This window comes from Microcaecilia unicolor, chromosome 1 (assembly GCF_901765095.1).
Source record: "Microcaecilia unicolor chromosome 1, aMicUni1.1, whole genome shotgun sequence".
NCBI classification, from domain to species: domain Eukaryota; kingdom Metazoa; phylum Chordata; class Amphibia; order Gymnophiona; family Siphonopidae; genus Microcaecilia; species Microcaecilia unicolor.
Genome location: NC_044031.1, coordinates 669,803,987 through 669,831,735, shown reverse-complemented (window position 1 = coordinate 669,831,735; position 27,749 = coordinate 669,803,987). Strand labels below are relative to the sequence as shown.

At 47.3% G+C, this 27,749-nt stretch overlaps 1 protein-coding gene across 2 annotated transcripts in view; it reads right to left on the bottom strand.

Moving 5' to 3' along the window:
- The window catches only part of ZNF592 (zinc finger protein 592), a 345,284-nt gene that overhangs the window by 132,472 nt on the left and 185,063 nt on the right, over positions 1-27,749 (bottom strand). For both annotated transcript variants that reach the window (XM_030187212.1, XM_030187220.1), the window contains exon 7: positions 7,097-7,405. In XM_030187212.1, the coding sequence (XP_030043072.1) occupies positions 7,097-7,405 (309 nt within the window). The remainder of the gene's footprint in view (positions 1-7,096; positions 7,406-27,749) is intronic.

The following is a 27,749-nucleotide window of genomic DNA, read 5'->3' as shown; positions in this document are numbered from 1 at the left end:
TTGCACTCCCTCCTTGCGGAGGAAGGCCGCGATGACCACCATTACTTTGGAGAAGGTCTGCGGAGCCGTAGCCAACCCGAACGGGAGGGCTCTGAACTGGAAGTGTCGGCCCAGCACTGCAAAGCGCAGAAAGCGCTGATGAGGCGGCCAGATGGGAATATGTAGGTAAGCTTCCTTGATGTCCAGGGAGGCCAGGAATTCTCCCTTTTTCACCGCAGCTATTACGGAGCGGAGGGTCTCCATCCGGAAGTGCCGAACTTTCAAGGCCTGATTGACTCCTTTGAGATCGAGAATAGGCCGAGCAAATCCGTCTTTCTTTGGCACCAGAAAGTAAATGGAGTAGCGCCCCTTGCCAAGCTGATCTACTGGCACCGGGACCACCGCGCCCAGGCGGATCAGGTTGCTCAAAGTCTGCTGCACGGCAGCTGCTTTGACCTGAGACTTGCAAGGAGAGTTTACAAACCCGTCTCTTAGGGGTCTGCAGAACTCTAGCTTGTAGCCGTCTCTGATGACTTCCAGAACCCAAGCGTCTGAAGTTACCCTGGTCCACTCGCTCAAAAACGAGGACAACCTTCCTCCTATCTGCACTGGGCCACGGACCAGGTCCCCGTCATTGGGTACGCGACCCTGGGGGCGGGCCGGAGGATGAACCACCGGGACGGCGGTCCCTACAAAAGGAATGCTGCTTGGGGGAGAAGTTCCGTTTGAAGGAAGCGGAGGCAGAGGAGGCCGTCTTGCGCGGGCGATACCGACGGGCTTCCTGGAATGGGCCCTTAGAGGGACCAGGATGGGCACTGCCGGCCCGAGCCCTGATCTCCGGCAACCTCTTGCCCTTGGACGTGCCGAGCTCCATCACGATCTTGTCCAGCTCGTCCCCAAAGAGCAGCTTGCCTTTAAAAGGCAACTTGGCTAGGCGAGATTTAGAGGCATGGTCAGCAGACCAGTGCTTAAGCCAGAGCCACCGCCGCGCAGAGACTGTCTGAGCCATGCCTTTGGCCGAGGCTCTCAAAACATCATACAGCAAGTCTGCCAAGTAGGCCAAACCCGACTCCAGGGTCGGCCATTCCGCCCTCCAGGAAGAGTCCAAGGGGGAAGCCCGCTGCAAAACAGTCAGGCACGCCCTAGCCACGTAGGAGCCGCAAACCGAGACTTGCAAACTCAGAGCGGCCGCCTCAAAGGACGACTTTAAGGCCGCCTCCATTCTCCTGTCTTGGGCGTCCTTCAGGGCAGTGCCACCTTCCACCGGCAGCGCCGTTTTCTTAGTCACGGCAGTGATTAAGGAATCTACCGTGGGCCAGACAAAGGCTTCCCGTTCCCCCTCAGGAAAGGGGTACAGACGGGACATAGCCCTGGCTACTTTCAGGCTCGCCTCAAGGGCATCCCATTGCGCTGAAATTAAGGTCTGCATGGCTTCATGAACGTGAAAGGTTCTAGGCGGGCGCTTCGTTCCCAGCATAATGGCGGAGCCAGTAGAGGCTGAGAGAGAGCCTTCCTCCAGAGAGGCAATCTTCAAAATGCTCATGGCCTGCACAAGCAGGTTGGGCAAATCCTCTGAGCGAAAAAGCCGCGCTGCAGAGGGATCGTCCGCTCCATCTGAGCGAGGATCAGTCTCTTCCATCGATTCCGCTAAGGATCTCTGGGAGAACTCAGACACGCTGCCGTCATCCACATCAGAGGAGACAGAGTCCCCCAAGGGTGGAAGCTCCACCCGAGGGCGCTTAAGCATAGAGGCCTCATCACCCCGATCAGAGGGGGGGGGGGCGGGGCAGGGGCAGTGTTCTGCATAAGAAAGTCTTGATGCAGCAGCAAAATGAACTCAGGGGAGAAACCCCCCAATCTGTGCATTTCTGCAGCCTGTGCCGCGGCCCTAGAGGCGCCCTCCATCTGCCCTCCCAGTAGCGGGGGAGAGGCATGTTGCGCGTCCAAAATGGCGTCCGGCGCAAAACTCCGAGAAGGAGCCGCGCGGGAAGAAGGGCGTTTTAATTTCGCCGACTTCTGTCGCCCGATTCAAGGGCGACCAAGCTGTTAACGTCTCCCATCTTGAGGGCGGCCCAAGAAGAAGCCGACCGAGCTGCATGGCCGGCCACGACCGGGAGGGTGGCCAGCGGGGGATGGGTGCCTAAGGCGGGAAAGGCCGCCGCGCCGGAAGAAAAACCGGTGAACTCTCCCGGTTCCGAAAGGGCGACTCTACCTTCGATCCCCCTGCTTCCCCGCTAGGCGCACGAACACGTTCCGGGGAGCGTCTTTTCGCGCCCTTGCCATCAAAGGCCATAGCCACGTGGAGACCGTTCGGGGAACCCCCTGCCTGCTAGTAAAAGGTAAAAATTACCTGCTTCTTGCTCCGAGCAGCGACGACTTGTTCCAGTGAGCAGCTGCAAATGGACGTCCTTTTTGAACGTTTAAAAAAAAATTTTTTTTTTTTTGGTTTAACAGAGCCAGCGGGAGGGGGGAGAAAAGGAGGGACCTGGCACCACCAGGTTTGCACTTGCTCATGAAGAGCCCTCAACCCCAGGTACTCAACAAAACCTAAACAATTAGGCTTGAAGACCTAGCCAGAGCTGCTGCTGTGTGACCACACACCTGCTGAGATAGAGAACATACTGGGGAATTTCCAGCAGCACATGACCACATATAGGGAGGCAAAAGATTGCTCTCTATCTCCACCTGCTGGTAGATTGGACACAACCCACCAGTCTATGGATTGATCGGCTTGATGATAGGGAATCTGGGTTTCTTATAAAAAAAAGGGTGTAAAGACTTTCAGAAATACTCACAGTAGTAAGTAGTAGCACCAATAAAGTCTTGGATACATAACTGTTCTTTCATGATCAAAAGTGTGGCACACGTTATGTATTTCAACAAAACAAGCTCCTGCTTTAATCCATTTAGAATTGTATTTTTAAGACAGCAAAAGGCAAAAAACATACAAGGGTGTGAAAATTTCTCAAGGTACTGTACTTATGCTTGCCAGTAATATAAGATTGTGCTTGCCAGCAGGGCTAACACTGGAGAAGGGGGGGGGGGGGGGGGGGGTTGAGACAAATAGGGCAGTTGCCTTGGGTTCCACAGCCAACCCTACGGTGCAGTATCTCTTCCCCTTCTCCCCAGGCCAACATGTTGCTCCTTCTTGTTCCCAGGTTTAATCTTTCTTACAGCGGTCAATGAAAGTGCCAGCGATTCTAATATGCTGCCTGCCATTAGCCCTGAAGCTTCCTTCTACCGTGACCTGCCCTCTTCTGATGCAAATTCCAGTTTCCACCTGGGTGTAACATGGAATAGGGAAACCTCTGGGGCCAATGGCATGCAGCATATTAGAAACGCTGCCGGTGACCTCTGTGAAGAAAACTATGTTTTAGGGTAGATGGGGGAAGGAGTTGAGAAAGGGGGGGGAATGCCAGATTGGGAGGGCGGGGAACGGAGAGATAGTGGGTCTGTGGACAGAAGGGAGACAGAGAGAGGGGGGGGGGGGACACAGGACAATGGGATGTAGGAAGGGAAGAGAGGGACAAATGTTAGACTCGAGAATGGGGGTGGAGGGGAAGAAGTGAGAGATATTGGACAACTAAAAACAAGAAGGGAAGATGCTGGCCCTAGAGGTGGAGGGGAGGCAGGGACAGATGTTGGGTATGAAAGTGGACGGAGGGAAGAGAGAGGGAGAGATGCTGGATCATGGGGGGTGGGAGGAAGGACAGCAGGAAAGAAAGATGCTGGATGATGGAGATGTCAGGCTACAAGGGTGGAGGAAGGAGAAGGAGAGCAGATGCTGAGCTACAAGAGTGGAAGAAGGAAGAGGGAAGGGAGATGCTGGAGCCACATGAGAGGGGGAGGGGCAAGGAGATAAGTGGGAGAAGAATAATGAGTACAGAAAGTAAGGTAAAATTATGTATCATACCTGATAATTTTCTTTCCATTAATCATAGCAGATCAATCCATAGACTGGTGGGTTGTGTCCATCTACCAGCAGGTGCAGATAGAGAACAATCTTTTGCCTCCCTATATGTGGTCATGTGCTGCCGGAACATCCTCAGTATAGTCGATATCAAAGCTCCATCCGCAGGACTCACCAACATAGAGAATTACACCCACAAAGGGACACTCTTTCTAGCCCACCACCGCCGGGGCGGAGGGGGGGAACCACACCCGTTGATGCGGGGGTACTGGCATATCCTGCTACCTAAACCGCGGGAGGAGCTGGCTTAACCCATCACCGCCAAAGCGGGAGGGAAACAAAGCTGCTCTACTACCGCCCGAAGCGGGAGGGAGCACTGGCAAAATTTAGTTATCAATCCACCCACCGCCGAAATGGGGGGGAGAAGAAGCAGCAGCTCACTATAACACAAAGTTGTCTCAACTCAAGGAAAAACAAATTGGAAGAACTTGAACACGAAGTCGTTCTGAACAGGAACTGAAGACTGAACTTGAACCTGAAACATAACTGACGAAACCAGAAAACAAACAAGACAGATATCTGGGAGGGGCTATGGATTGATCTGCTATGATTAATGAAAAGAAAATTATCTGGTATGATACATAATTTTACCTTCCATATCATCAAGCAGATCAATCCATAGACTGGTGGGATGTACCAAAGCAGTGCTCACCCAGGGCGGGACATGGAAATCCCTGAACACAACACTGAAGCTCCAAACTGGGCCTCGGCCCGTGCTGCCACATCCAAGCGGTAATGTCATGAGAAGGTATGAGCCGACGCCCAAGGCGCCGATCTACAAATCTCTTCCAAGGAGACGGACCTGGACTCTGCCATAGAGGCCGCCTGTGCTCTAGTAGATTGAGCCTTCAGCTGGATAGGCGGCACCTTACCTACGGCCACATAAGCCGCCGCAATCGTCTTTGACCCACCGGGCCACTGTAGGCTTAGATGCCTGCAGACCCTTATGAGGGCCTGCGAACAGCACAAACAGGTGATCCAACCTCCGGAAATCGATGGTCGCCTCCAAGTATCTGATGATGACTCATCCAACATCCAGGCATTTGAGAGCAGGGTACTCCTCTGGATAATCCTCCCTACGGAAGGAGAGTAGACAAAGCTGCTGATTCACATGGAAGCGAGAAACAATCTTGGGCAGGAAGGAAGGCACTGGGCGAATCGACACTCCTGCCTCAGTGAACCGCAGGAAAGGCTCTCTGCAAGAGAGTGCCTGGAGCGCGGAAACCCTCCTGGCTGAAGCGATTGCCATCAAAAAGGCCGCTTTCAACGTCAGGTCCTTAAGAGACATCCTCGATAAGGGCTCGAAGGGTGGCTTCTGCAAGGCCCGCAGCACCAGATTGAGATTCCATGTAGGCACTATCGAGCGCAGAGGAGGGCGTAGGTGATTAACCCCTTTGAGAAAGTGCACCACATCTGGCTGTGAAGCCAGGGAAGCACCCTTCAGGCGACTCCTGAAGCAAGCTAGAGCCGCTACCTGGACTTTAAGAGAACTGAGCGACAGGCCTTTCTCCAGACCTTCTTACAGGAATGCCAACACTGAAGTAATAGGAGCGGAGAGTCTCCATTCTGAAATACCATATTCTCAAGGCCCGATTGACTCCCTTGAGGTCGAGAATAGGCCGAGAAGAGCCTCCTTTCTTTGGCACCACAAAGTAAATGGAGTAACGTCCCATGCCAAGCTGATCTACTGGCACTGGGACCACCGCGTCAAGGTGGAGCAAGCTGTCCAAAGTCTGCTGAACTGCCGCCACTTTGAGGGGAGACTTGCAGGGAGAGATCACGAACCCGTCTCTCAGGGGCCAGCAGAACTCCAACTTGTAGCTGTCTCTGATGACTTCCAGAACCCAAGCATCTGAAGTTACCCTGGTCCACTCGCCCAGAAACGAGGACAGCCTTCCTCCAATCTGCTCTGGGCCATGGACCAGGGCCCCGTCATTGGGTACGTGACCCTGGGGGAGGACCGGAGGAAGAACCTCCTGGGCGGCGGTCTCTGCGAAAGGAATGCTGCTTTGAGGAGAATTTCTGTTTGGAAGAGGAGGAGAAAGAGGAGCCCAAGTTGCCCGGGCGATACTGACGGGCTTCTTGAAACCAGCCCTTAGAGGAACCAAGGCGAGCACTGCCAGCCCGTGCCCTGACCTCCGGCAACCTCTTGCCTTTAGAACTGCCGAGATCCGTCACGATCTGGTCCAGCGCATCCCCAAAGAGCAGCTTGCCCTTAAAAGGCAACTTGGCTAGACGCGCGAACGCGATCCAGGGAGCGCTTTTTTGCGCCTGTTCCGTCCGACGCCATGAGCCACATGGGGAGCGTTCAGGGACCCCCTGCCCACCAATAAAAGGTAAAATTACCTGCTTCTTGCTCCGAGCTGCGACAATTTGGTGTCCCAGTGAGCAGCTGAAGATAAAAGCTTCCAGATCATTTCTTTTTTTTTTTTTAACGGAGCCAGCGGGAGGGGGGAGAAAAGAAAGGACCTGGCACCACCAGGTTTGCACTTGCTCACGAAGAGCCCTCAACCCCAGGTACTCAACAAAGCCTAAGTAAATAGGCGTGGAGACCTAGCCAGAGCTGCTGCCGTGTGACCACACACCTGCTGAGATAGAGAACATACTGAGGATGTTCCGGCAGCACATGACCACATATAGAGAGGCAAAAGATTGCTCTCTATCTCCACCTGCTGGTAGATGGACACAACCCACCAGTCTATGGATTGATCTGCTTGATGATATGGAAAGTGTGGTCATGGGGTGTAGATGAAAAATGGAAGGGAACAGGAAGCCGGGAAAGGAATGAGATGGGAAATGGGAGAGCTACAGCATGAGAGGAGACAAAGCTGATAGGTTGCTGAAAAAGAAAAAGAGAGAAAACAGTGAGAAAGAGGGTGAAATCTAAGTAGACAGAGGCAGAAAAGACAAAAGGAGCTAAAAGGGAAAACACAATATGTCAGAGGCAGGTATAGTGAGGGAACAGAATAAGACAGGAGGAGACAGGACACAAGACAAGGAGGAGAGGGGATCAGGAGAGTCCCCTCCTTAATTTCTGCCCTAGGCCCCAGCAAGTCTAACCTCAGCCCTGCTTGCCAGCTAATTAAAAAGAAAATGAGAAACTCTTGCTGAAATGAATCAGAAACAGAAAACAGATGTTCTACTTACTTTTCCATGGCTTTTCTTCATGTGAAAAATGTATGTTTCACGAGTAGGAATCCACTCAGTGCATTCTGCACATGTCCAACCAGCTGTTTTTAGCCTGGATTTTACCTCCTGTGCTTTCTGTTCACTTGAGGTATTCTTTTTGGCAGCAGAAGCAAGGTGTAATGTTCCATTAGCTGCTGGCTCTACTGGAGCCACGGCGACTGTAGGTAAAGGTATGGAGCTGGCAGAAGCCTGGTTACTGGAAGCTGCCGCTGGTTTCTGTCGAGGGATTGTAGGATCTTCTGGAATCTTTGGGATACCATGCACACTCTGAAGAGCAACAATAAAATAAGTATGCATCATAATTTGAAATACCTTATGATTTATCTGTTAGTACCTGGTCCTAGTATCCTGCCTGTGAAAAGCACCCTGATCTGAAATGAATTAGGTAAATCAGATTTAGAGTCTGTACAGTAAAACCCATATGAGCTTAACATAGCTTAGTAAAAGGGCTCCCTAAGGCTCTTCCAGATGTGGACTTATTTTAAACATTGAAAGTTCTTAGAACTTTGAGAAGTTTTGTCTATTGTATCAACTTTTGCTTTAAATTTTATTCCTGTATCGGAGAAAGCTATTTCTACTTTTTGGCCCTAGTCAGTTGATTAAAAAAAAAAAAAAAAAAAAAAAAAAAAAAAAAAAAATATATATATATATATATATATATATATATATATATATAGGGTTGATCAATTTGTCACCAATGAACATTAACGCATTACCCCCTTATCTCTTATGTCTGTAATGAACTGCTTATCCAATCTACTTTATAATTTACTTTTAACATTTATGAACTTTATTGTAACATTACTTTGTATTTCTCACTCCGGAAATGGCGATCACCATTACGGAATAATGTAAGCCACATTGAGCCTGCAAAAAGGTGGGATACAAATATAACAAATAAATAAATAAATAAATAATGAAGTATCTGTAGGTGGGAGTAACTTACCCTAGACAAGCATTAAAACATTTTTTTTGTAAATGAGCTATCCAGACCACATATCCTTTCTTCAATATACTGGTTCAATAAGATACAGCATTCTCCTAAAAATCTATTTTTCTCCAGGACCAATACATTTAGGAGCTCTAATATACATCTATGAAAATCTTGAAAGCCCCTGAAGTTCAGTCTCATCTTTATCCTCCTAAGCACAAATCACCTACTCGATCAGCTTTGGCTATATTTGTTACTCTTCCAGTGCTGTCTAATACAGTCAATGCTTTTTCTTCCATGTTTCCAAGATATACCTGTTAGGTGCAGTTTATAGAATAGTGCTTACCCCCAGAAATTGCACCTAACTACAGGCGTGGCCATTTGCACCAACTAAAATGTGGTGCAAATGCAAGCGTCTATCCCCCTTATTCTAAAACGACGCAGGTAAATGCTTGGACCGCTCCTGTTCTGCCAGCACCTAAATTCCAATTAAATCTAATTAGTACCAATAATTGCTTGTTAAAAAGCCAATTATTGGCATTAAGTAGCTTATTTAATTAAATTGTGAGCACAAATGGTTAGAGAATTAGGGGGTATGGACTAGATTCTATATATGGTGGCTGAAAAATCAGCGCCGAAAATATTTCGCCTAGGTGTATTCTATAGACTATGCCTAGATTTACATGTAGAAGCTCCAATATTCAGCACTTCAATATATAAATATAAATTATACTTGCATATTCAATGGTACAATACATATAGTGCTGTGGCAATTTGAAACATCTAGTTTAGACATTTCATATAATTCTCAAGAATTTAACTGAAAACTAACCTGTGTGTCTATTTTGAGAATGCATCTGTTGAGGTGTTAATCTGGGGATATTTGTGAAGGATGTGCTTGACTGTATGTGATAAGAGTGCATAGTGGTCTGTCTGTGGAAAGGGTGTTGTGATGTCAGTGTAGGGGTTGAGGGATGTGTGCAGAGGGGCTGAAATGTGGGTGTATATGGGGGAAAGGGTGTTTCTGTCTTTTGGCACAGATACATTATATGTTTCTCTCCCTCCATGCACTCTCTCCTGCCCCCTTTGCACTGGTTCTTACACTCTCTCCCCTGTCTTCAATCTCTCCCTGCCCTCTCATTTTTTCCTCTTCAGTTTATACACCCTTTTCCTCCCCTCTTCATTATTCTTTTCCTTCTTATCTTCTTCTGGCAGGTTGGATTCCCACCAGCTGACTGGCCCTTTTCTTCTGCTGGGAGGGGTTGGGTTCCCTGTTGGCACACAAGATCACTGGGCATCTTACTGTTCCTCTTCTGTGGCAAGGGTCTAACTTGCGTACCATCCCACTGTGTGCTCTGTACTCCTCCTGCCCCTAATGGTATGCATAGATTTGGTTGCGTTCTGGAATTATCATTCCTATTTAATATTTTAAGGTGATTAAAAATCCACTGTTGTTACACAACTGACCCAGGAAAAAGAAATTTAAGAGAACCCCCTCCCACCTAAAAATTGATCAATAAGTAAAAATTACAATTATTATAATGAGGTGTAAAAATATTTTGTCTTCTATAAAAGAATTTTAAAAGATTAAGTAAATTTGGGCCTCTTGTACTAAACACGCTAGTGATTCCCGCATGGCAAATGCGAGGCAGCCCAATTCAAATTGAAAGGGCTGCATCACATTTGCCACAATGGGAATCACTAGCATAGTTTTGTAAAAGAGGCAAAATGAAAAGTATCAGATTTGAAAATTATGTAATTACATAATGTGGTATGAATGTAGTTAAGTACTTTAAAAGGCTCCCTCCATTTGTATACATAAACTGAGATAGTACAGAAAACCTAGTAAAATCCAACAATTCCTAAAGCAGGTAAACATTTTGAAAAGGAATGCACACTGCTTAGTAAACAAAATAGGCTTCTTTGCATATACAATCATTTTTACTAATTTAACAATCATAGACCTTTTCAATGCAGACATGTTTATGTATTGGGATTTATTAACCACCTTTATGAAGAGATTAACAGAAGGTACAGTTGAACATAAAGCTTACAATTTTGTTTACAGCACAATAGTAAAATAACCAAGAATAAACTAAATACAATAAATGAGGTAAACTGAAATCTAATAATAGAACTACTGTGAAACAGTATCAAAAATACACATGTTTAACAGCACTGGAATTCAAATACCAGAGATATAATACAATATTAACAAAATACTAATGATACACCTAATAAGCATGCATTAGAACATTCAACTAACACAAATATGATGCTAAAGATGTTCTACAATACCACTTACCATATAGCTGAGGGACCAAGAGCACATATATGATAGGAAAAAGATGTGTGGTACAGAGTAAGTTGGGATAATTTGATGGTTGGCTAAACTCATGACAAGTTCTTTGTACAGTAAAGCAAGATATAAGGAACTGATCCAAGTTACAGATTGTGTAGCAACCTGGTTCAGGTGCAGAATGAGTATATATTCAGTCACCCTATGTATTAAAGGCTTGGGAGAAGAGCCAGGCTTTCACATGCTTCCTGAAGTTGAGGTAGTCTTGAGTTACATGTAGCCCCTCTGGGAGTATGACGGAATCTATTGATCTACCAATAAGAAACGTGACGAGAACAGCGAGAACCTACCTAACCCTTCACTACCCCAATTGCAAAGGTATGAAATACAAATCTTCACATGCCACCAACCTCTCCTTTATAGGCACACAACTTTGGAACTCACTACCCAAAGACCTGGAACTCACAGAAAACTACCTACAATTCAGAAAAAAACTTAAAACATATCTTTTCAAGAAGACTTTCCCCCCTGGATCTGCCTAATCCCACACCACCATACATCACGAAAAGTTCAGAAATGGAAAACAATAATATTAACCTCTCTCACAATATGCTAATATATCAACCTAAGCATTTATTGTACTTCTGTATTATGTACTAGACTTATACAAATCTAGTTTGTAACCACCTTTTTAGCAATATGTAAGCCACATTGAACTTGCTATGCGGTGGGAAAATGTGGGATACAAATGCAATAAATAAAAAAATTAATAAAATAAATTCCAGAGAATGGGGGATACTCTGGAGAAGGCTCATTGGCGGGAAACACATCGTATAATTTTTTTTCATGATGGTACAGATAGTGATGATCCTTGACAGGAGTTTAGAGGTCTCAAAGGTATGTAAGGGCTAGCTTATTCTTTAAGTACCCTGCAGCATTCTGAATTACCTGCACCTAGTACAAACTCTCTTTGGTTTAGCCAGTGCACAAAGCATTACAGCAGTCTAGTCGTAATGTTATCATGGCATGGACCACTGAGAACAGACTCCTCTTTTCAATAAACGGAAAGAGATTTCATAGCTGCCATAGGTGATAGACAATTTTTGAAGGTTGTTTGAATTTGTGGGATCAGCGTGAGTGATGAGTCTAGAAGTATCCCAAGATTCCTGACCTGTGATTTTAGAGGGGAGTTCACACTTCCCAAAAGATATTTTGAAGTCGGGTTATTTCTCCACCTCTGTTTGGTATTCAAAGAATCTCTGTTTTATTTGGGTTCAGGCAAACTTGTTCGCCTATTCCTGAGTTGCGGTTAGGCAGGCAGTCAGGTTACTCAGAGCTGTGGGTAGATCTGGTTCAATGGGTATGAGTAGTTACACATCATCAGAATAGATGTAGAAATCTGTGTCCACTGACTGAAGCTCAGCCAGAGGCTTAAGGTAGATATTAAATAAAATGTGAGACAGTACAGATCCCTGTGGCACCCCACAGTTCAGTGCCCAAGGTAATGATGTGCTTTTGCTGAGCAGAAAAGATTATTGTCTGACAAATAGGATTTGAACAAGTAAATACTGTGTCACTGATACCTGCTTCTGCCAGTCTTGTAAGCATGATATTATGATCCACAGTGTCGAAGGCTGCTGAGAAATCGAGCAACACTAGTATCAAGGAAGATCTCCTGTCACCGTGTCATGAAACGCATAGTCACCCGTCTGACGTTACCCCATGGCCACTTAGAGGGACTATCCCCAACACAGCTCAGATCCACCTGCTGTTTGTGCTCTACACTAGTACCTTCCTCCCACCAACTGGGTCACAACCACCTCTGGGTGAGTCTCCCGCTCTCAAATTATCCTCTGTGATTTCTAGGTTACTGGGGCCATACTCCTAGTGGTCCCACAGTTCCCAGAAAGCACTCACAGATCCAACACTAGGAGTGGCCTAGTGGTTAGGGTGGTGGACTTTGGTCCTGGGGAACTGAGGAACTGAGTTCGATTCCCACTTCAGGCACAGGCAGCTCCTTGTGACTCTGGGCAAGTCACTTAACCCTCCATTGCCCCATGTAAGCCGCATTGAGCCTGCCATGAGTGGGAAAGCGCGGGGTACAAATGTAACAAAAAAAAAAAAAACCACCAGGATTCTTTATCAGTCTAGATAGGCAGGGTGAACAAATACATGTTTTTCTCAGAACATGAACAGAAAATGTGCAACCATCAAACAATAACAGGTAACTGAAATAAGGATCACTTATAACACTAAGTAAACATTTGTTTACTTCCTAGAAAGTACCTGGGGAGATCAGGACATATAGCTGCTCACCAGTTATCAAATATAACAGTTTTTTTTTTACAGGGCTTCAGCAAAAAGCTCTCTCTCTCTCTTCTCCTGGGCTGAAACTGGCGCAAAAGTCAGTACAATTCTAATTCAAAAAGCTCCTGAGCCAATCAGAGCCCAATCAACAACATTTAAAAAAAAAGCTGGTCATATCACTATAGGCATTTCCTTTACCTGTGGTTAAAGAAGGGAAAGGTCAGTTCTTTGTAACAGCTTAAAAAATAACATACACAACCTGCTGGCCAAACTAGAGAAATGCACTGAAAGATTTAATAAAGGCAGTTTTACAAGATTAAAACACACTGTTCTGTCATACCTCCCTCCTCAAGAGAGAGGCCCCAGACTGTGGCCTCTACAGAGACCGCTGGTCGGGTCTCAACAGTACAGTGTCAGGGCGGTTCTGGCTTTTCCTTCCTGGAGAGGCCATCTGCCATGTTCATTGCCCTTCTGGTGCTTATAACTAACGTTTTTACCACACTCAGTACATGCTAAAAGTTTTAAACCTGTATGCTTCAATTTGTGAATAGTGAGGAGTATCTTCTGACAGAAGCTTTTACCACACTCAGCACATGTGAATGGTTTTACTCCTGTGTGTATTCTCTTGTACTTTGTTAGCTGTGATTTATGAATAAAGCTTTTTCTACATTCAGTGCATGTAAACGGTTGATTTCTTCCCTGAAGGGATTCTATATTATTTTGACAATTTCCAGCAACCAAAACTTTTCTTATTCTCCGTACTTGAAACCGGTCTCTCTTCTGGGTGAAATTTTGCATTTCTTGTGGCGCTTTCTTCCTGGTTGAAGCTACTGTCATAACTGGGAAATGAAGATATTCTATTATCAGTGTTTTTCTGATATTCTATAATGTTTACTTTATTGATACAGTTTTCTATATACTTGTACATAATCCAGTTTATTTACTATTGTTAAAGGTGTTGCATTAGCTCCTTTTTTCATACTGAAATCTATCTCATGCTTAGAGTACGTAAAATGTGTCTCTTTTATACATGTTTTCTGTTGTACTTCAGGTTCTCCATTTTCGCTGAAGGATTTTCCACAGTCTGTACATTTAGCCTCTCTTCAGTGTCAGATCGCTCTGGTAATGTCTCTGCTAAGAGGACAGGTACGGGTTCACTATCCTGACGCTCTTCTGGTAGGCTGCACACAGCTACTACCATGGTTGTGCGATTTGCACAGGCCTTTAACATATTTACATGAAAGATACACTGCTTTCTATCTTGAGAGTCCATAGATATAACAGTTTGTTATCATTCAGGCGCCTTATGACCCTGTATGGTCCTGCCCAATTAGCTTAAAGTTTATTCTGACAAACTGGGACTAAAACAACTACCTGATGGAGCAGCTCACAGGGTAAAAAAACTTGCATCAGGCGTGGATACTGTTCAAAAACACCATCCTAGAGGTACAGGACAAATATATTCCGCGTGTTAGAAAAAGAGGAAAAAAGACCAAATGTCAGCCGGCGTGGCTAAACAGTAAGGTAAAGGAAGCCATTAGAGCAAAAAAAAGAATTCTTCAGAAAACGGAGAAGAGAACCAACTGAAAATAATAAGATAAAACATAAGGAATGCCAAGCCAAATGCAAAGCGAAGATAAGGAGGGCAAAAAAGGAATTTGAAAAATAGTTAGCGTCAGAAGCAAAAATACATAGTAAATATTATTTTAGATACATTTATTTATTTGCTGCACTTGTATCCCACATTTTCCCACCTATTTGCAGGCTCAATGTGGCTCACAAAATGTTATAGCAACATGTACACATTATAGGATAAGAATTTCAAAATATAGATACAGATAGGTACATAGAATATCAAAGCAATCATAATAACGGAATAATAATTTTACAATTATTACAAATAAGAGTGCATAAGTAAATCATATTGGATTGAAAGTGGATTGAAAGATCAACATTACCTAACATAATGATATCAGGACAAGATATAATATTCAGTCGTGAGGAGTAATTAGGATGGACAGATAGGAGGGTTCCTTAATAGTTGTGAATGGAATAATTAGAAAGTCAGATCGTTATGGGGAATCTTTATTGTACACCTTTATGAATAAGTAGGTCTTTAATAACTTTCGGAAGGTTGTCGTGTGTTCTTTTTATGGCAATCGGTCAGGGGCATAGCCAGACACCCATCTTTGGGTGGGCCTGGACCCAAGGTGGGTGGGCAGCACTCTGCCTTGTCCTACAAGTGATTTAGTTTTTCCCTCTCTTGCCTGCATGCCATATGGTCTTTCAAACATCCCTTGTCCCCCGTATACCTTTTAAATAGCAGATTTTCACCGGCAGCAAAAAGTTATTGGGAGTTTTTGGCTGGAGGGGCTTGGGTCCCTGCCAGCCACATTATAGGTGTGCTGCTACTTGATGGGCCTGAACCTAAAGTGGGTGGGCCTGGGCCCACCCCAGCCCACCCTTGGCTACGCCACTGCAATCGGTAATTCATTCCATAGTTGCGTGCAGGTGTATGAGAAACTGGATGCATGTACAGACTTGTATTTAAGTCCTCTGCAATTGGGATAATTGGGATAATTAAAAGCAGGAAGCCGGCTAAAGAATCGGTTGGGCCGCTGGACGAAAGTGGTGTTAAAGGGGCAATCAGGGAAGACAAAGCCATAGCGGAGAAATTAAATGAATTCTTTGCTTCGGTCTTCACCGAGAAGGATTTGGGAGGGACACCGGTGCCGGAAAGGGTATTTGAAGCAGGCGAGTCTGAGAAACTAAACGAATTCTCTGTAAACGTGGAGGATGTAATGGGTCAGTTCTGCAAACTGAAGAGTAGAAAATCACCAGGACCAGATGGTATTCATCCCAGAGTATTAATAGAACTGAAAAATGAACTTGTAGAGCTACTGTTAGTAATATGCAATCTATCCCTAAAATCAGGCATTGTACCGGAAGACTGAAGGGTAGCCAATGTTATGCCAATTTTTAAAAAAGGTTCCAGAGGAGATCCGGGAAATTATAGACCGGTGAGTCTGACGTCGGTACCGGGCAAAATGGTAGAGGCTATCCTATATAATAATTCTCACCTCCAACAGGATGTGCTTGGGACCGTGCCTGCCGGAAGTGGTCTGCTAGGCAGGCAAGCACTGACCTCAGTGACAGACAATTTGGCAAAGCAAAACAATCTGAGTGCTGGCCATTAGGACACAGGGTTGATAGGAGAGTTTTAAAAGACTGAAGGAACCGAAAGTGTTAAATGGGGGGAGGGGGGCGTTCTGATGACTGAAAGACGAACATTTGGGAAAGGAAAACAATCTGAATGCTTGCCATTAGGACACAGGGTAGATAGGAGAGTTTTAAAAGACTGAAGGAAACAAAAGTGTTAAACTGGAGAAGGGGGTGGGGAGTTGTGAATGACTGAAAGACATGCAAATTTGGGACAGGAAAACAATCTCAATGCTGGCCATTAGCACACAGGGTACACAGGACAGTTTTAAAAGACTGAAGGAACCAAAAGTGTTCCGGGGGGGGGGGGGGGGGGGGCAAGTTCTGAATGAATGAAAGAAATGAAAATTTACGAGAGGAACACAATCTGAATGCCGGGCATTTGTACACAGGGTAGATAGGACACTTAAAAAAAAAAATGAAGGACGTGAAAGTATTACATCTTGGGGGAGGGGTGAGGAGGAAAGCGGTGGGGTATCCGGATACTGGGCGTTAGGGCCACGGGGGTACAGAGACTTTTGAAAGCCTTAAAAAACCCAAAGTGTGGGAAGGAGGAGGAAAAGGAGGGGTGGGAACAGGGTGAGGGGCATTAGGAACAGGGGAGGGGGCCCTGTCACACACTCTCATTCTCACACACACACTGTCACACAGACAGTCTCACTCTGTCACATACCCGCACATTCACTCTGGCTCTCTCTCTCAAACATACACACTCCCAAGAAAAACCTTGCTAGCGCCCGTTTCATTCGTTCCAGAAACGGGCCTTTTTTACTAGTTATTAAGAATAAAATTACAGAGCACATACAAAAACATGGGCTGATGAGACCAAGTCAGCATGGATTTAGTGATGGGAAGTCTTTCCTCACCAATCTACTGCATTTTTTTGAGGGGGTGAACAAACATGTGGACAATGGGGAGCTGGTGGATATTGAGGCATATTTTCAAAGCACTTTGGGAGGCTAAGTTCCATAGGTTTCTATGGAACTTTGGGAGGCTAAGTGCTTTGAAAATAAGCCTCATTGTGTACCTGGATTTTCAGAAGGCGTTTGACAAAGTGCCTCATGAAAGACTCCAGAGGAAACTGGAGAGTCATGGGATCAGAGGTAGGGTATTACTATGGATTAAGAGCTGGTTGAAGGATAGGAAGCAGAGGGTAGGATTGAATGCTCAGTATTCTCAATGGAGAAGGGTAGTTAGTGGGGTCCCTCAGGGGTCTGTGCTGGGACTGCTGTTTTTTAACATATTTATAAATGACCTAGAAATGGGAGCAACTAGTGAGGTAATTAAATTCACAAATGACACAAAGTTATTCAGGGTTGTCAAGTCGCAGGAGGAGTGTGAAAGATTACAGGAGGACCACGCGAGACTGGGGGATTGGGCATCCAAGTGGCAGATGAAGTTCAATGTTGACAAGTGCAAAGTGATGCATGTGGGTAAGAGGAACCCAAATTACAGCTATGTCATGCAAGGTTCTGCGTTAGGAGTCACAGACCTAGAAAAGGATCTGGGAGTCTTTGTTGATAAGATGTTGAAAACTTCTGCTCAGTGTGCTGCGGCGGCTAAGAAAGCACACAGAATGTTGAGTATTATTAGGAAAGGGATGGAAAACAAACACGAGGATGTTATAATGCCGTTGTATCGCTCCATGGTGCAACCGCACCTCGAATATTGTGTCCAATTCTGGTCGCTGAAACTCAAAAAATATATAAAAGAACCAGAGAAGGGCGACGAAAATGATAAACGGGATGAACAACTTCCCTATGAGGAAAGGTTAAGACGGTTAGGGCTCTTCAGCTTGGAGAAAAGGCGGCTGAGGGGTGTTATGATAGAAGTCTACAAGATAATGAGAGTAGAGCGGACAGATGTGAAGCGTTTGTTTACACTTTAAAAAAATAATAAAACCAGGGGACACAAGATGAAGCTAGAATATGGTAGACTTAAAACAAATAGGAGAAAGTTTTTCTTTACTCAGCGTGTAGTTGGACTCTGGAACTTGTTACCGGAGAATGAAGTGACAGCAGCTAGCCTTACGGAGTTTAAGGGGGGGGGGGGGGGGGTTGGACAGATTCCTGAAGGAAAAGTCCATTGAACATTATTAAATATATATATTTGGGGGGGGGGGGGGGGGGTGCCGGGTTCTTGAAGCCTGGATTGGCTGCTGTCGGAGACAGGATGCTGGGCTTCATGGACCCTTGGTCTTTTCCCAGTATGGCGGTGCTTATGTGCTTATTTTGGGCCTTACGATCATACCAGCTCTTTCGCTTAATTTGGACTACCTATAAGTTATCTCTGACAAAGCCCACAAGGTCTTCTAATCTCTGCCACATATTAACTATAACTACATATTCGATTACAGGGGTGTCAGAGGTTATCAACTTTCCCCTCAAAATGTTCTCATATTAGGCCATGGGGCCCTCTCACCCTCCAGCCATAAAGCAGCTCAAATGGGGAGAACTCTGTAGACTCCTGAGGTGCTTGTCTGTATGCAAACAGTAGGCAGGGTAAGAATTTTTCCCAGTCATGGTTTGTTTCTACAAAAGTCTTTCACATATGTTTTAATGTCCCATTAAATCTCTCCACCAACCCATTAGTTTCAGGGTGATATGGTGTGGTACGTACAGATTTTACTCCACAGTGTGCCCACAGATTCTGGATCAACTCAGACATAAACTGTATCCCTTGGTCTAAGAGCATTTCTCATGGACATCCTACCCAGGAAAATACTTCTAGCAGGGCAGTGGCAAATTTCTCTGATTCTATGGAGGATAAGGCTACCGTTTCAGAATATCTGGTAGCAAAGTCCACCACTGTCAATATACATATTTCCCAGTCCAGCTAGATGTCCACTATATCCACAGCTATTCTCTCAAAAGGCTCGTTGATTATGGCTAAAGGTTTCAGGGGAGCTTGGGGGTGATATTTAGTCTTACCCGCTCTTTGGCACACATTACAGTTTCGACAGAAGTCAGCTATGGCTTGAGATACTCCCGGCCAATAGAAGTTCTGGGTCAATCTAGTGCATGTGCATGTCCTGCTAGAGGAATGTCATATGCAATCTGTAGACGTCATTCTCTGTATGCCCTGGGCACTATAAGCTGCTTGCCTGATGTCCATGGCCTATTAGGATCAGCAGGATCAGTATCACTGTACAATCAGTCTCACTGGTTGGCTGACCAGCACCCTGCCTAAGGGCTTCCAGGTCAGGGTCAGCGTATTGTGCTTCCTGAAAAGCATGTATTATATCAGTATCCATATCTGGAAGGGTCTCTGCTGGTGACTCTGACAAATCAGGGTCATCAGTCTGATCAGTAGGTGTGTCAGTTAAGTCAGGATGTTCCATACTCACGGCTCCGGTCCCCTCTGGAACTGGTGCTGCTGGAAGCACTGGAGTCCCTCCTCTTGTTGCTTGGTCAACTGGTCCTACCTGGACTGGCTCAGGATCTGGAAAGCTGATCGCTGCTGCTTCTGTTGGGCCACCACAGTGGAAATGCTGACTCCGTTATCAAGGGTAATGTTCATTGGACCCATGTCAGTCCCACACAGCATTGGTACTAGTATGTTTTTCATTATGCCTACTTCTCTGTATCCAGGCTTGGTACCCTAATCCAGGAATACTTGAGCAATGGGTACAGTCTCTCTGGATCCATTGGCAAGCACTACCTCTGCAGTATGCCCTAGTAGAATAGCATCTTCTGGCACTAGCTCTGGTCATAACAAAGTCATGCTACATCCAGTGTCCACAAGAGTAGTCACCTGGGTCTGATTCACAGTTACTGGGGTGCTGTAGTGTTGTGGAAACCCATTGGTTTCCTTGCTTGATGAATAGCCAGTAATTTTTTGTGCGGCAGCAACTGTGTGGGTCTCCATGGAAATGGAGCCACCCACTAAAGCCATCAGCCTTAGTGCAGGAACTGGAATGCTCTTTAGTGCAGGCTTGGGGCTGTCTGGGCAATCTGCTTTGAAATGTCCTGTATATCCACACTGGTAACAAAGATGCTCATGCCAAATGTCTTTAGGTTTTTGGGGAACACTGGAGGGTTGGCTGACTGTCTATGAGGTTGCAGGGATATTTGGCATAAGGCCTTGGTTGCCCTTAGATCCCAACTGCTGCAGATATGGAAGGCTTCTATTTGCCAACCAGGGATGGTTAGCCATAAAGATGTCAGCCAAATCAATTGCCTTATCTGGAGTATGGGGCTGATGATCTTGGAAATGTGCCCTCACCTATGGACGACAACATTGACGAAACTGCTCCAGGACAATCAGGTTTTGGCAGCCCTCCAAGGTTTTAACTTCCGCTCCACTGAGCCACCGATGGTGCTGGTATCTTAGCCGAATGACAGACTCATATCATCTGCCCCCTTTTGCAAGGTCCTGAACTTTTGTCTGTAGGTCTCAGGGGTAATGGCATAACGGTTCAAATAATCTTTGCGCACCTCCTCAAACTGGGAGCATGTCTCCATGGACAGTCCTCGAAATGCCTCAAGTGCTCTACCAGTGAGCTTTCCTACAAGATAGCGCACCCAGTCTTTCTGAGGAATCTCACTGAGGCAGCAAATTTTCTCAAAGGAAGTTACATATCCATCTGTGTCACCTCTGGTATTATCAAACAGCGAAAACAAGTTGGACCCGATACGAGCTGTGGATCCTGCCTCGGGCCTAGGAGAAGGGTTGGGCTGGAGCTTTGGATGTGAGTCATTTTTTTTTGTTACATTTGTACCCCGCGCTTTCCCACTCATGGCAGGCTCAATGCGGCTTACATATTGTATACAGGTACTTATTTGTAGCTGGGGCAATGGAGGGTTAAGTGACTTGCCCAGAGTCACAAGGAGCTGCCTGTGCCTGAAGTGGGAATCGAACTCAGTTCCTCAGTTCCCCAGGACCAAAGTCCACCACCCTAACCACTAGGCCACTCCTCCACCTCCATCTTTAATTTCTGCAGCTGGAACTCCCGCTCCTCAAGAGGCTATCGCACTTCCCGTTCCTCTCGCAGCTGTTGGAATTCACACTCTTCATGCCACCATTGGTCATTCTCTCACCGCTGCTGCAGTTTCCGTTCCTCTCGCTGCAGCTGGTCTAGTTGCTGTTGTTCTATCATGAAGACATGCTAGATTTCAGCTGGCATTCCACTCGACCCTACCAATGCACGAGCCGTTGTCCATAATGAGCCTGGTCCCCTCAGGAGAACTCTGTGCAGGCTGGACCTGCATCTCCTCCTCGCTGATGCCATTCGGTTGCTCTTGTGTTAGGTCAGGCATCTCCAGTGTCAGCTGGCTGCTGCCAGTTGCCATCAGCACACTGCCAATCTCTAACACTACAAAAAAAAACAAAAAACACTGCACAGGAAAGGGACCCTGCTATTGCTGCACTTGTTCACAGTGCTCTGTGTCTGGAGGTTACAAATTAAAAAAAAAAAAAAAAAAAAAAAAGACTCTGAACCACTCAGTGGATGGTGAGCCTCAATCTATGCACTGAGCCTGACAATCTCACCATAGTGCCACCAAAAAAGAAGGACCGGTCTGTCACGTGAGTGCCACCTGGGGGTACCCTGTCGCCACTTAGAGGGTCTATCCCCAGCACAACTCAGGTATGCCTACACGGGAAAATTAGGTTCTTACTGTGATAATTTTCTTTCCTTTAGTCATAGCAGATGCAGCCATTACAGATGGGTTGTGTCCATCAACCAGCAGAGGGAGATAGAGAGCACACTTTTTTCAGTGCCTCATACCAGCTTGCTCCACTGCCTCTCTTCAGTATTTGAAGCTTCCAAAGCAGTATGGCAAACCGCAATGGGAATAACATGAGCTTTCCTCACAGCGAACGATGGCCCTACAACAAAAGGCATTAACTCAGAATGGAGGGAATGAAACATCCTCCCGGAGGGCATAAACTCATCCTCCACTGAGACATAACTGGAGGGAATAAACTCATCATCCCGGAGGGAATAAACTCATCCTCCAAAACATGAAACTGGAGGGAATTAAGTCATCCTCCTTTAATTGAACAAGAATCCTGAAGACTGTTTTCCGACTTTCTCCCAAGGATGGAATCTCCAGGAAACATGAACAGAACCTGAAATAGATTTACAGCAGATAGCAATCAGACAGGGAGGGATCATGGCTGCATCTGCTATGACTAAAGGAAAGAAAATTATCACGGTAAGAACATAATTTTCCCTTCCTTGTCATCAAGCAGATGCAGCCATTACAGATGGGATGTATCAAAGCAATCCCTAGATAGGGTGGGAACAAGCCACACCACGCGCCCGCACCTGCGCTCCAAAATGTGCGTCTCTCCTGGCAGCCACATCCAGCCTGTAATGTCGGGCAAAAGAGCTTAGAAGCCCATGTTGCTGCACTACAAATCTCTTGAAGAGAGAGTGCTCCAGTTTCAGCCCAAGAAGAGGAAATTCCTCTAGTGGAATGCGCCTTAAATGCATCAGGCGGAGGCCGGCCGGCAAGCAAATAAGCTGAAAAGATAGATTCTTTGAGCCAGCAGGCAACAGGTGCAATTGCCCAAAAGATTCTGGAAACTCCTCCTTGACAAAGGAGGGCAAGAAAATAGGTTGGTTTAGGTGAAACGCTGAAACCACCTTAGGCCAGAAGGAAGGCACGGTCCGAACCGTGACCCCGGACTCTGAAAATTGCAGGAAAGGGTCTCTACAGAACAGCGCCTGGAGCTCTGACACCCGTCTCGCCGAAGTAATGGCCACTAAAAAGATGGCCTTCAGTGTCAAATCTGTCTCTGAAGCACGCCGAAGCGGTTCAAAGGGAGCACCCTGAAGGGCTTTCAGCACTAGCCCCAGGTTCAAGCTGGACAAGGTGCACGCACGGGAGGACGGAGCTGAAGCACCCCTCTAAGAAACCGTACCACATCTGGATGAGCAGCTAAAGACACGCCTTCAACCTTGCCACTCAGGGAGGCCAACGCTGCCACTTGCACCCGCAGGGAATTATAGGCCAAGCCTTTTTGTATACCATCCTGCAAAAAGTCCAGAATCGGCGAGACGGGAGCCTGCAGGGGTGTGATCTCCTTGGAAGCACACCAGACTTCAAACTGGCGCCAAATCCTAGCATAAGCCATGGAAGTGGAACGCTTGCGGGCTTGCAGGAGAGTGGTAATTACTTTATTGGAATAGCCTTTGTCTCTCAATTGCGCCCTCTCAATCGCCAGGCCGTAAGACCAAATCGGCCGGCGTCCTCCATGGTCACCGGACCCTGTGACAACAGGTTGGGAACCAGAGGTAACTGAAGGGGATCCTCTACGAGCATCTGTCGGAGGTCCGCATACCAAGGCCTCCTGGGCCAATCCGGGGCGACGAGAACCACTTCTCCTGGATGCTGCCGAATCCGCAGGAGCACTCGCCTATCAAGGGCCACGGAGGGAGCACATACAGTAGGTCCAGAGGCCAGGGTTGAGCCAAGGCATCCAACCCCGCCAAACGAGGATCTCTCCGTCTGCTGAAAAAGCACGGGACTTTGGCATTGGTGCTTGTCGCCATTAGATCCATCACGGGTTTGCCCCACTTGGCACATATCTGCAGGAATACTTCGTCTGCAAGCTCCCACTCCGCTGGATCGATCTGATGCCTGCTTAGATAATCGGCTTGCACGTTGCTCTGACCTGCAATGTGAGCTACTGACAGAAACTGTAGATGCAGCTCGGCCCAGTGGCAAATTTGTTCGGCCTGCGCGGCTAGAGCTCTGCACTAAGTGCCGCCTTGTCGATTTATGTAGGCCACTGCTGTCGTGTTGTCCGACATCATTCTGACAGCCAATCCTTCCAGGTTCACTTGAAAAGCCAGAAACGCCTGAAACACTGATTTCAACTCTAGGCGGTTGATGGACCACTCCGACTCCTCGGGTGTCCATAGACCCTGGGCATGCTTCCCCTTGCAATGTGCACCCCAGCCTTTCAGGCTGGCATCTGTCCACTAGGCACCAATCTGGGAGCGCCAGCGGCATTCCTCGCCGCAGCATGCTGTCTGAGAGCCACCACTCCGTACTGAGTTGGGCCGCAGGGAGCCAAGAGAGTCTGCATTGATAATCCTGAGATACTGGAGACCATCTTTGGAGTAGAGCATACTGTAGAGGTCTCAGGTGTGCTCTCGCCCAGGGCACCTGTTCCATGGTGGCCATCATCGATCCAAGCAGCTGGACAATGTCCCAAGCTCGCGGGCGGGGCATCCTCAGGAACAGACGGACCTGATTCTGAAGCTTGCACCACCTTAGCTCGGGTAGGTACACATACCCCGAGGCTGTGTCGAACCTGGCCCCCAAATATTCTAGAGACTGCGAGGGGGGTCAGGTGACTTTTGGCCAAATTGACGACCCAGCCCAGAGATTGAAGTACTGAGACCACTCTGGCTGTTACATGCTGACTCTCTGCAGCAGAATTTGCTCGAATGAGCCAGTCGTCCAGGTACGGGTGAACCCGAATACCCTGTCGCCTTAGAAAGGCAGCTACCACCACCATAACCTTCGAAAAGGTGCGAGGAGCTGTGGCAAGGCCAAAAGGCAAGGCCCGGAACTGGAAATGCTTTCCCATCACCGCAAACCTCAGAAACTTCTGGTGCGGGGGCCAAATTGGTATGTGCAAGTAAGCTTCTTTCAGGTCCAGAGATGTGAGAAACTCTCCTGGCTGTACCGCCGCAATGACGGAGCGCAGGGTTTCCATGTGAAAATGCCGCACTCTCAGGGACTTGTTTAATTCTTTTAAGTCCAGAATAGGGCGAAAAGACCCTCCTTTTCGCGGCACCACAAAGTAGATGGAGTAGCGGCCGCAGCCGTGTTCGGCGGGAGGTACCGGGGACACGGCCCCTATCTGAATCAGACCTTGCAAAGTCTCCTCTACCGCCGCCTGTTTGGCGGCAGAACCGCATCGGGACTCCACAAACACGTCTCTTACTGGGGCGTCGAATTCGTAACCGTCTCTGATCAGGTTCAAGACCCACTGATCTGAGGAAATGTTGGCCCACTCCTCGGCAAAGAGGGAAAGACGTCCTCCAATGACAGGACTCGAGGAGAGGGCCGGCACACCCTCATTGAGAGGGTCGCCCCGGAACTCCAGGCCTTGAGCCAGTGGCTGTGGAACGTTTGTCAGAGCGAAAGGAGTTCCTCTGCTGAAAACGGGCACGAGAAGTGAACCCAGCAGAACGCCCCGGGCGGTACCTTCGAGCTTCACGGAAGCAAGGTCTGTAAGAGGAGTGGACCGCCGCACCCTTAGAGGAAGGCCGAGGCCTATCTTCGGGCAAGCGCTGGGGTTTAGCCTCACCCAGGCCCTTCACAATTTTCTCCAACTCCTCACCAAACAGGAGAAGGCCTTGAAAGGGCAACTTCACCAACCTTTGCTTAGAGGCCATGTCCACCGCCCAATGCCGTAGTCAAAGAAGACGGCGAGCCGCCACTGCTACTGCCATGTGTTTAGCCGAAGCTCTGACAATATCATAAAGGGCGTCAGCAAGAAAGGACAAGGCCGACTCCATCCGCGGAGCCACATCTGAAAAGGGCTCCGCTCCATCACCGGGCTGTTCCACTGCCTGTTGCAACCAAGCCAGGCAGGCTCTAGCAGCATAACAACTGCATGCAGACGCCCGAATAGTGAGACCTGCAATTTCAAATGACCGTTTAAGTGCTGATTCCAGTCTACGGTCTTGAATATCCTTCAGGGCAACACCTCCGTCAACAGGGAGGGTAGTTCTCTTTGTCACAGCTGTGACTAGGGCATCAACTTTAGGCATAGCAAAGCGAGCCATATGCTCCTCACTCAGAGGGTATAATTGCCCCATAGCACTGGAAACTTTCAAAGGTCCCTCGGGGTCAGCCCACTGAGCCGAAATAAGCTCTTGGATGGAGTCATGCAAAGGAAAGGCTCGAGCAGGCTTTTTGGTACTAGCCATCCTAGGATTCACAGAGGAGGCTGTGCCACTGGCAGGGTCCTCAATAGAGAGAGCCTGCAGGGCATCAGAAATAAGCGTTGGCAGCTCATCACGGTGGAAAATCCTCACCGCGGAGGGATCGTCCAGATCCTGAGTCACTTCTGCACCAGACTCTAGCTCCTCAGACCATGAAGGCCTGCCAGAGTCCTCCGAATCCTCGCAGCCCGACCACGGGGGGGGGGGGGGGGGGGGGGGGGGATGGAGGTGCAGCACTCTCTGAAGGGGAAAGAGCCCTTCTGCGCTTCATATTCTGCCAATGATCAGGGAATAACGCCTCAGAGGGCATACCCAGGCTAGAATCCACCAGGGGGGTATTAGAAGAGGCCCCTGCAGGGCTTTGTGGGGGAGCTCTTTTAAGCATGTATGCTTTATGCATTAATAAGACAAAATCAGGGGAGAAAAACTCACCCTGGGCACCCGGATCTCTGCCGGGGCTAGTAGCTCTATCAGCCTCACTCCGAGGCCTCCCCCCAGGCTCAGAACTCTCCGTCTCAGCGGAGGTCGCGCCATGTGGTAAATTCAAAATGGTGTCCGCTGCCAGCTCAGAGCGCGAAGAATCGTCGCTTGCCATGCTCGGGCCGGCTCTAACGTCTGTACAGCACGATTTACAGAGCCCCGCTGCTGATCTGCGCTTGCCACACTTGGAACAGCGCTTTACTGTCTCCGCAGCCATCACCGAAAACGGCGGTAAAATTCAAAATGGTGGTTCGCGCCAAATCGCCCCGATCGCAGGCCCACTCCGGAGGAGTCAGAAAACACTCTTACCTCACCGGACTGAGTATCACAGCTCCGGTCCCATAGAAGAATCAAAGGAAAACCTCTGTTCCATTTTTTTTTTTTTTTTAACGCTGTGAGGAAAGCAGAGGTAAATAGAACTCCGGAGGCTCAGGTGAGTGGGAAAGTCAGAGAAGGGCGAACCTATGTGCCTGCATCTACTGTTGGTGGGGAAGGACAGGGAAAGCTAAGCAATGTGTCCACATCCACGGAGGTATGGGTAAGGCAGGGAAAGGGCGAACCTATGTGCCTTTAAAGTGAAGCTGCTATAGCCTCCAACACCCCTGCTAACAACTGGCAAAAGCACAGGAGCAACCTCCAGGCAGATTTTAGATGGAGCTCGAAGAAGCTGCAGCCACTCTGCTAGGGGAGATAGAGAATACTGAAGAGAGACAGTGGAGCAAGCTGGTATGAGGCACTGAAAAAAGTGTGCTCTCTATCTCCCTCTGCTGGTTGATGGACACAACCCATCTGTAATGGCTGCATCTGCTTGATGACAAGGAACTGCTGTTTGTGCTCTACACTAGCACTCTCCTCCCACCGACTGGGTCACAACTGCCTTTGTTCGAGTCTCCCGATCTCAAATTGTGATTTCTAGGTTACTGGGGCCACACTCCTAGTGGTCCCACAATTCCCAAAAAGCACTCACAGACCCAACACACATACCACCAGGATTCTTTATCAGTCCAGACAGGCAGGGTGAACAAACAAATGTGTTCTTCTCCGAACCTGAACAGTAGACAGAAAATGTGCAATCAACAAACAATAGCAGGCTTTCCTTTCTCTCTTCTCCTAGGCTGAAACTGGGGCAAAAGGCAGTACAATTCAATCGAAAAAATCTCCTGGGCCAAATCAGAGCCCAAGTCAAAAACATTAAAAAAAAAAAGCTGGTTACATCACTATAGGCATTTCCTGTGTTAACTAAAGAAGGGAAAGATCAGTTCTTTGTAACTGCTTAAAACATAACATGCATCACCTGCTGGTCAAACTAGAGAAATGAAACTGAAGATTAAATAAAGACACACACACTTTCTGTGCAGATCATCAAGAACATAAGAACAGCCCATCTAGAACAATGTCCATCTAGACCAGTATCCTGCTCACAGCAGTGGCCAATCCAGATCACAAGTATCTGGCAGAAACC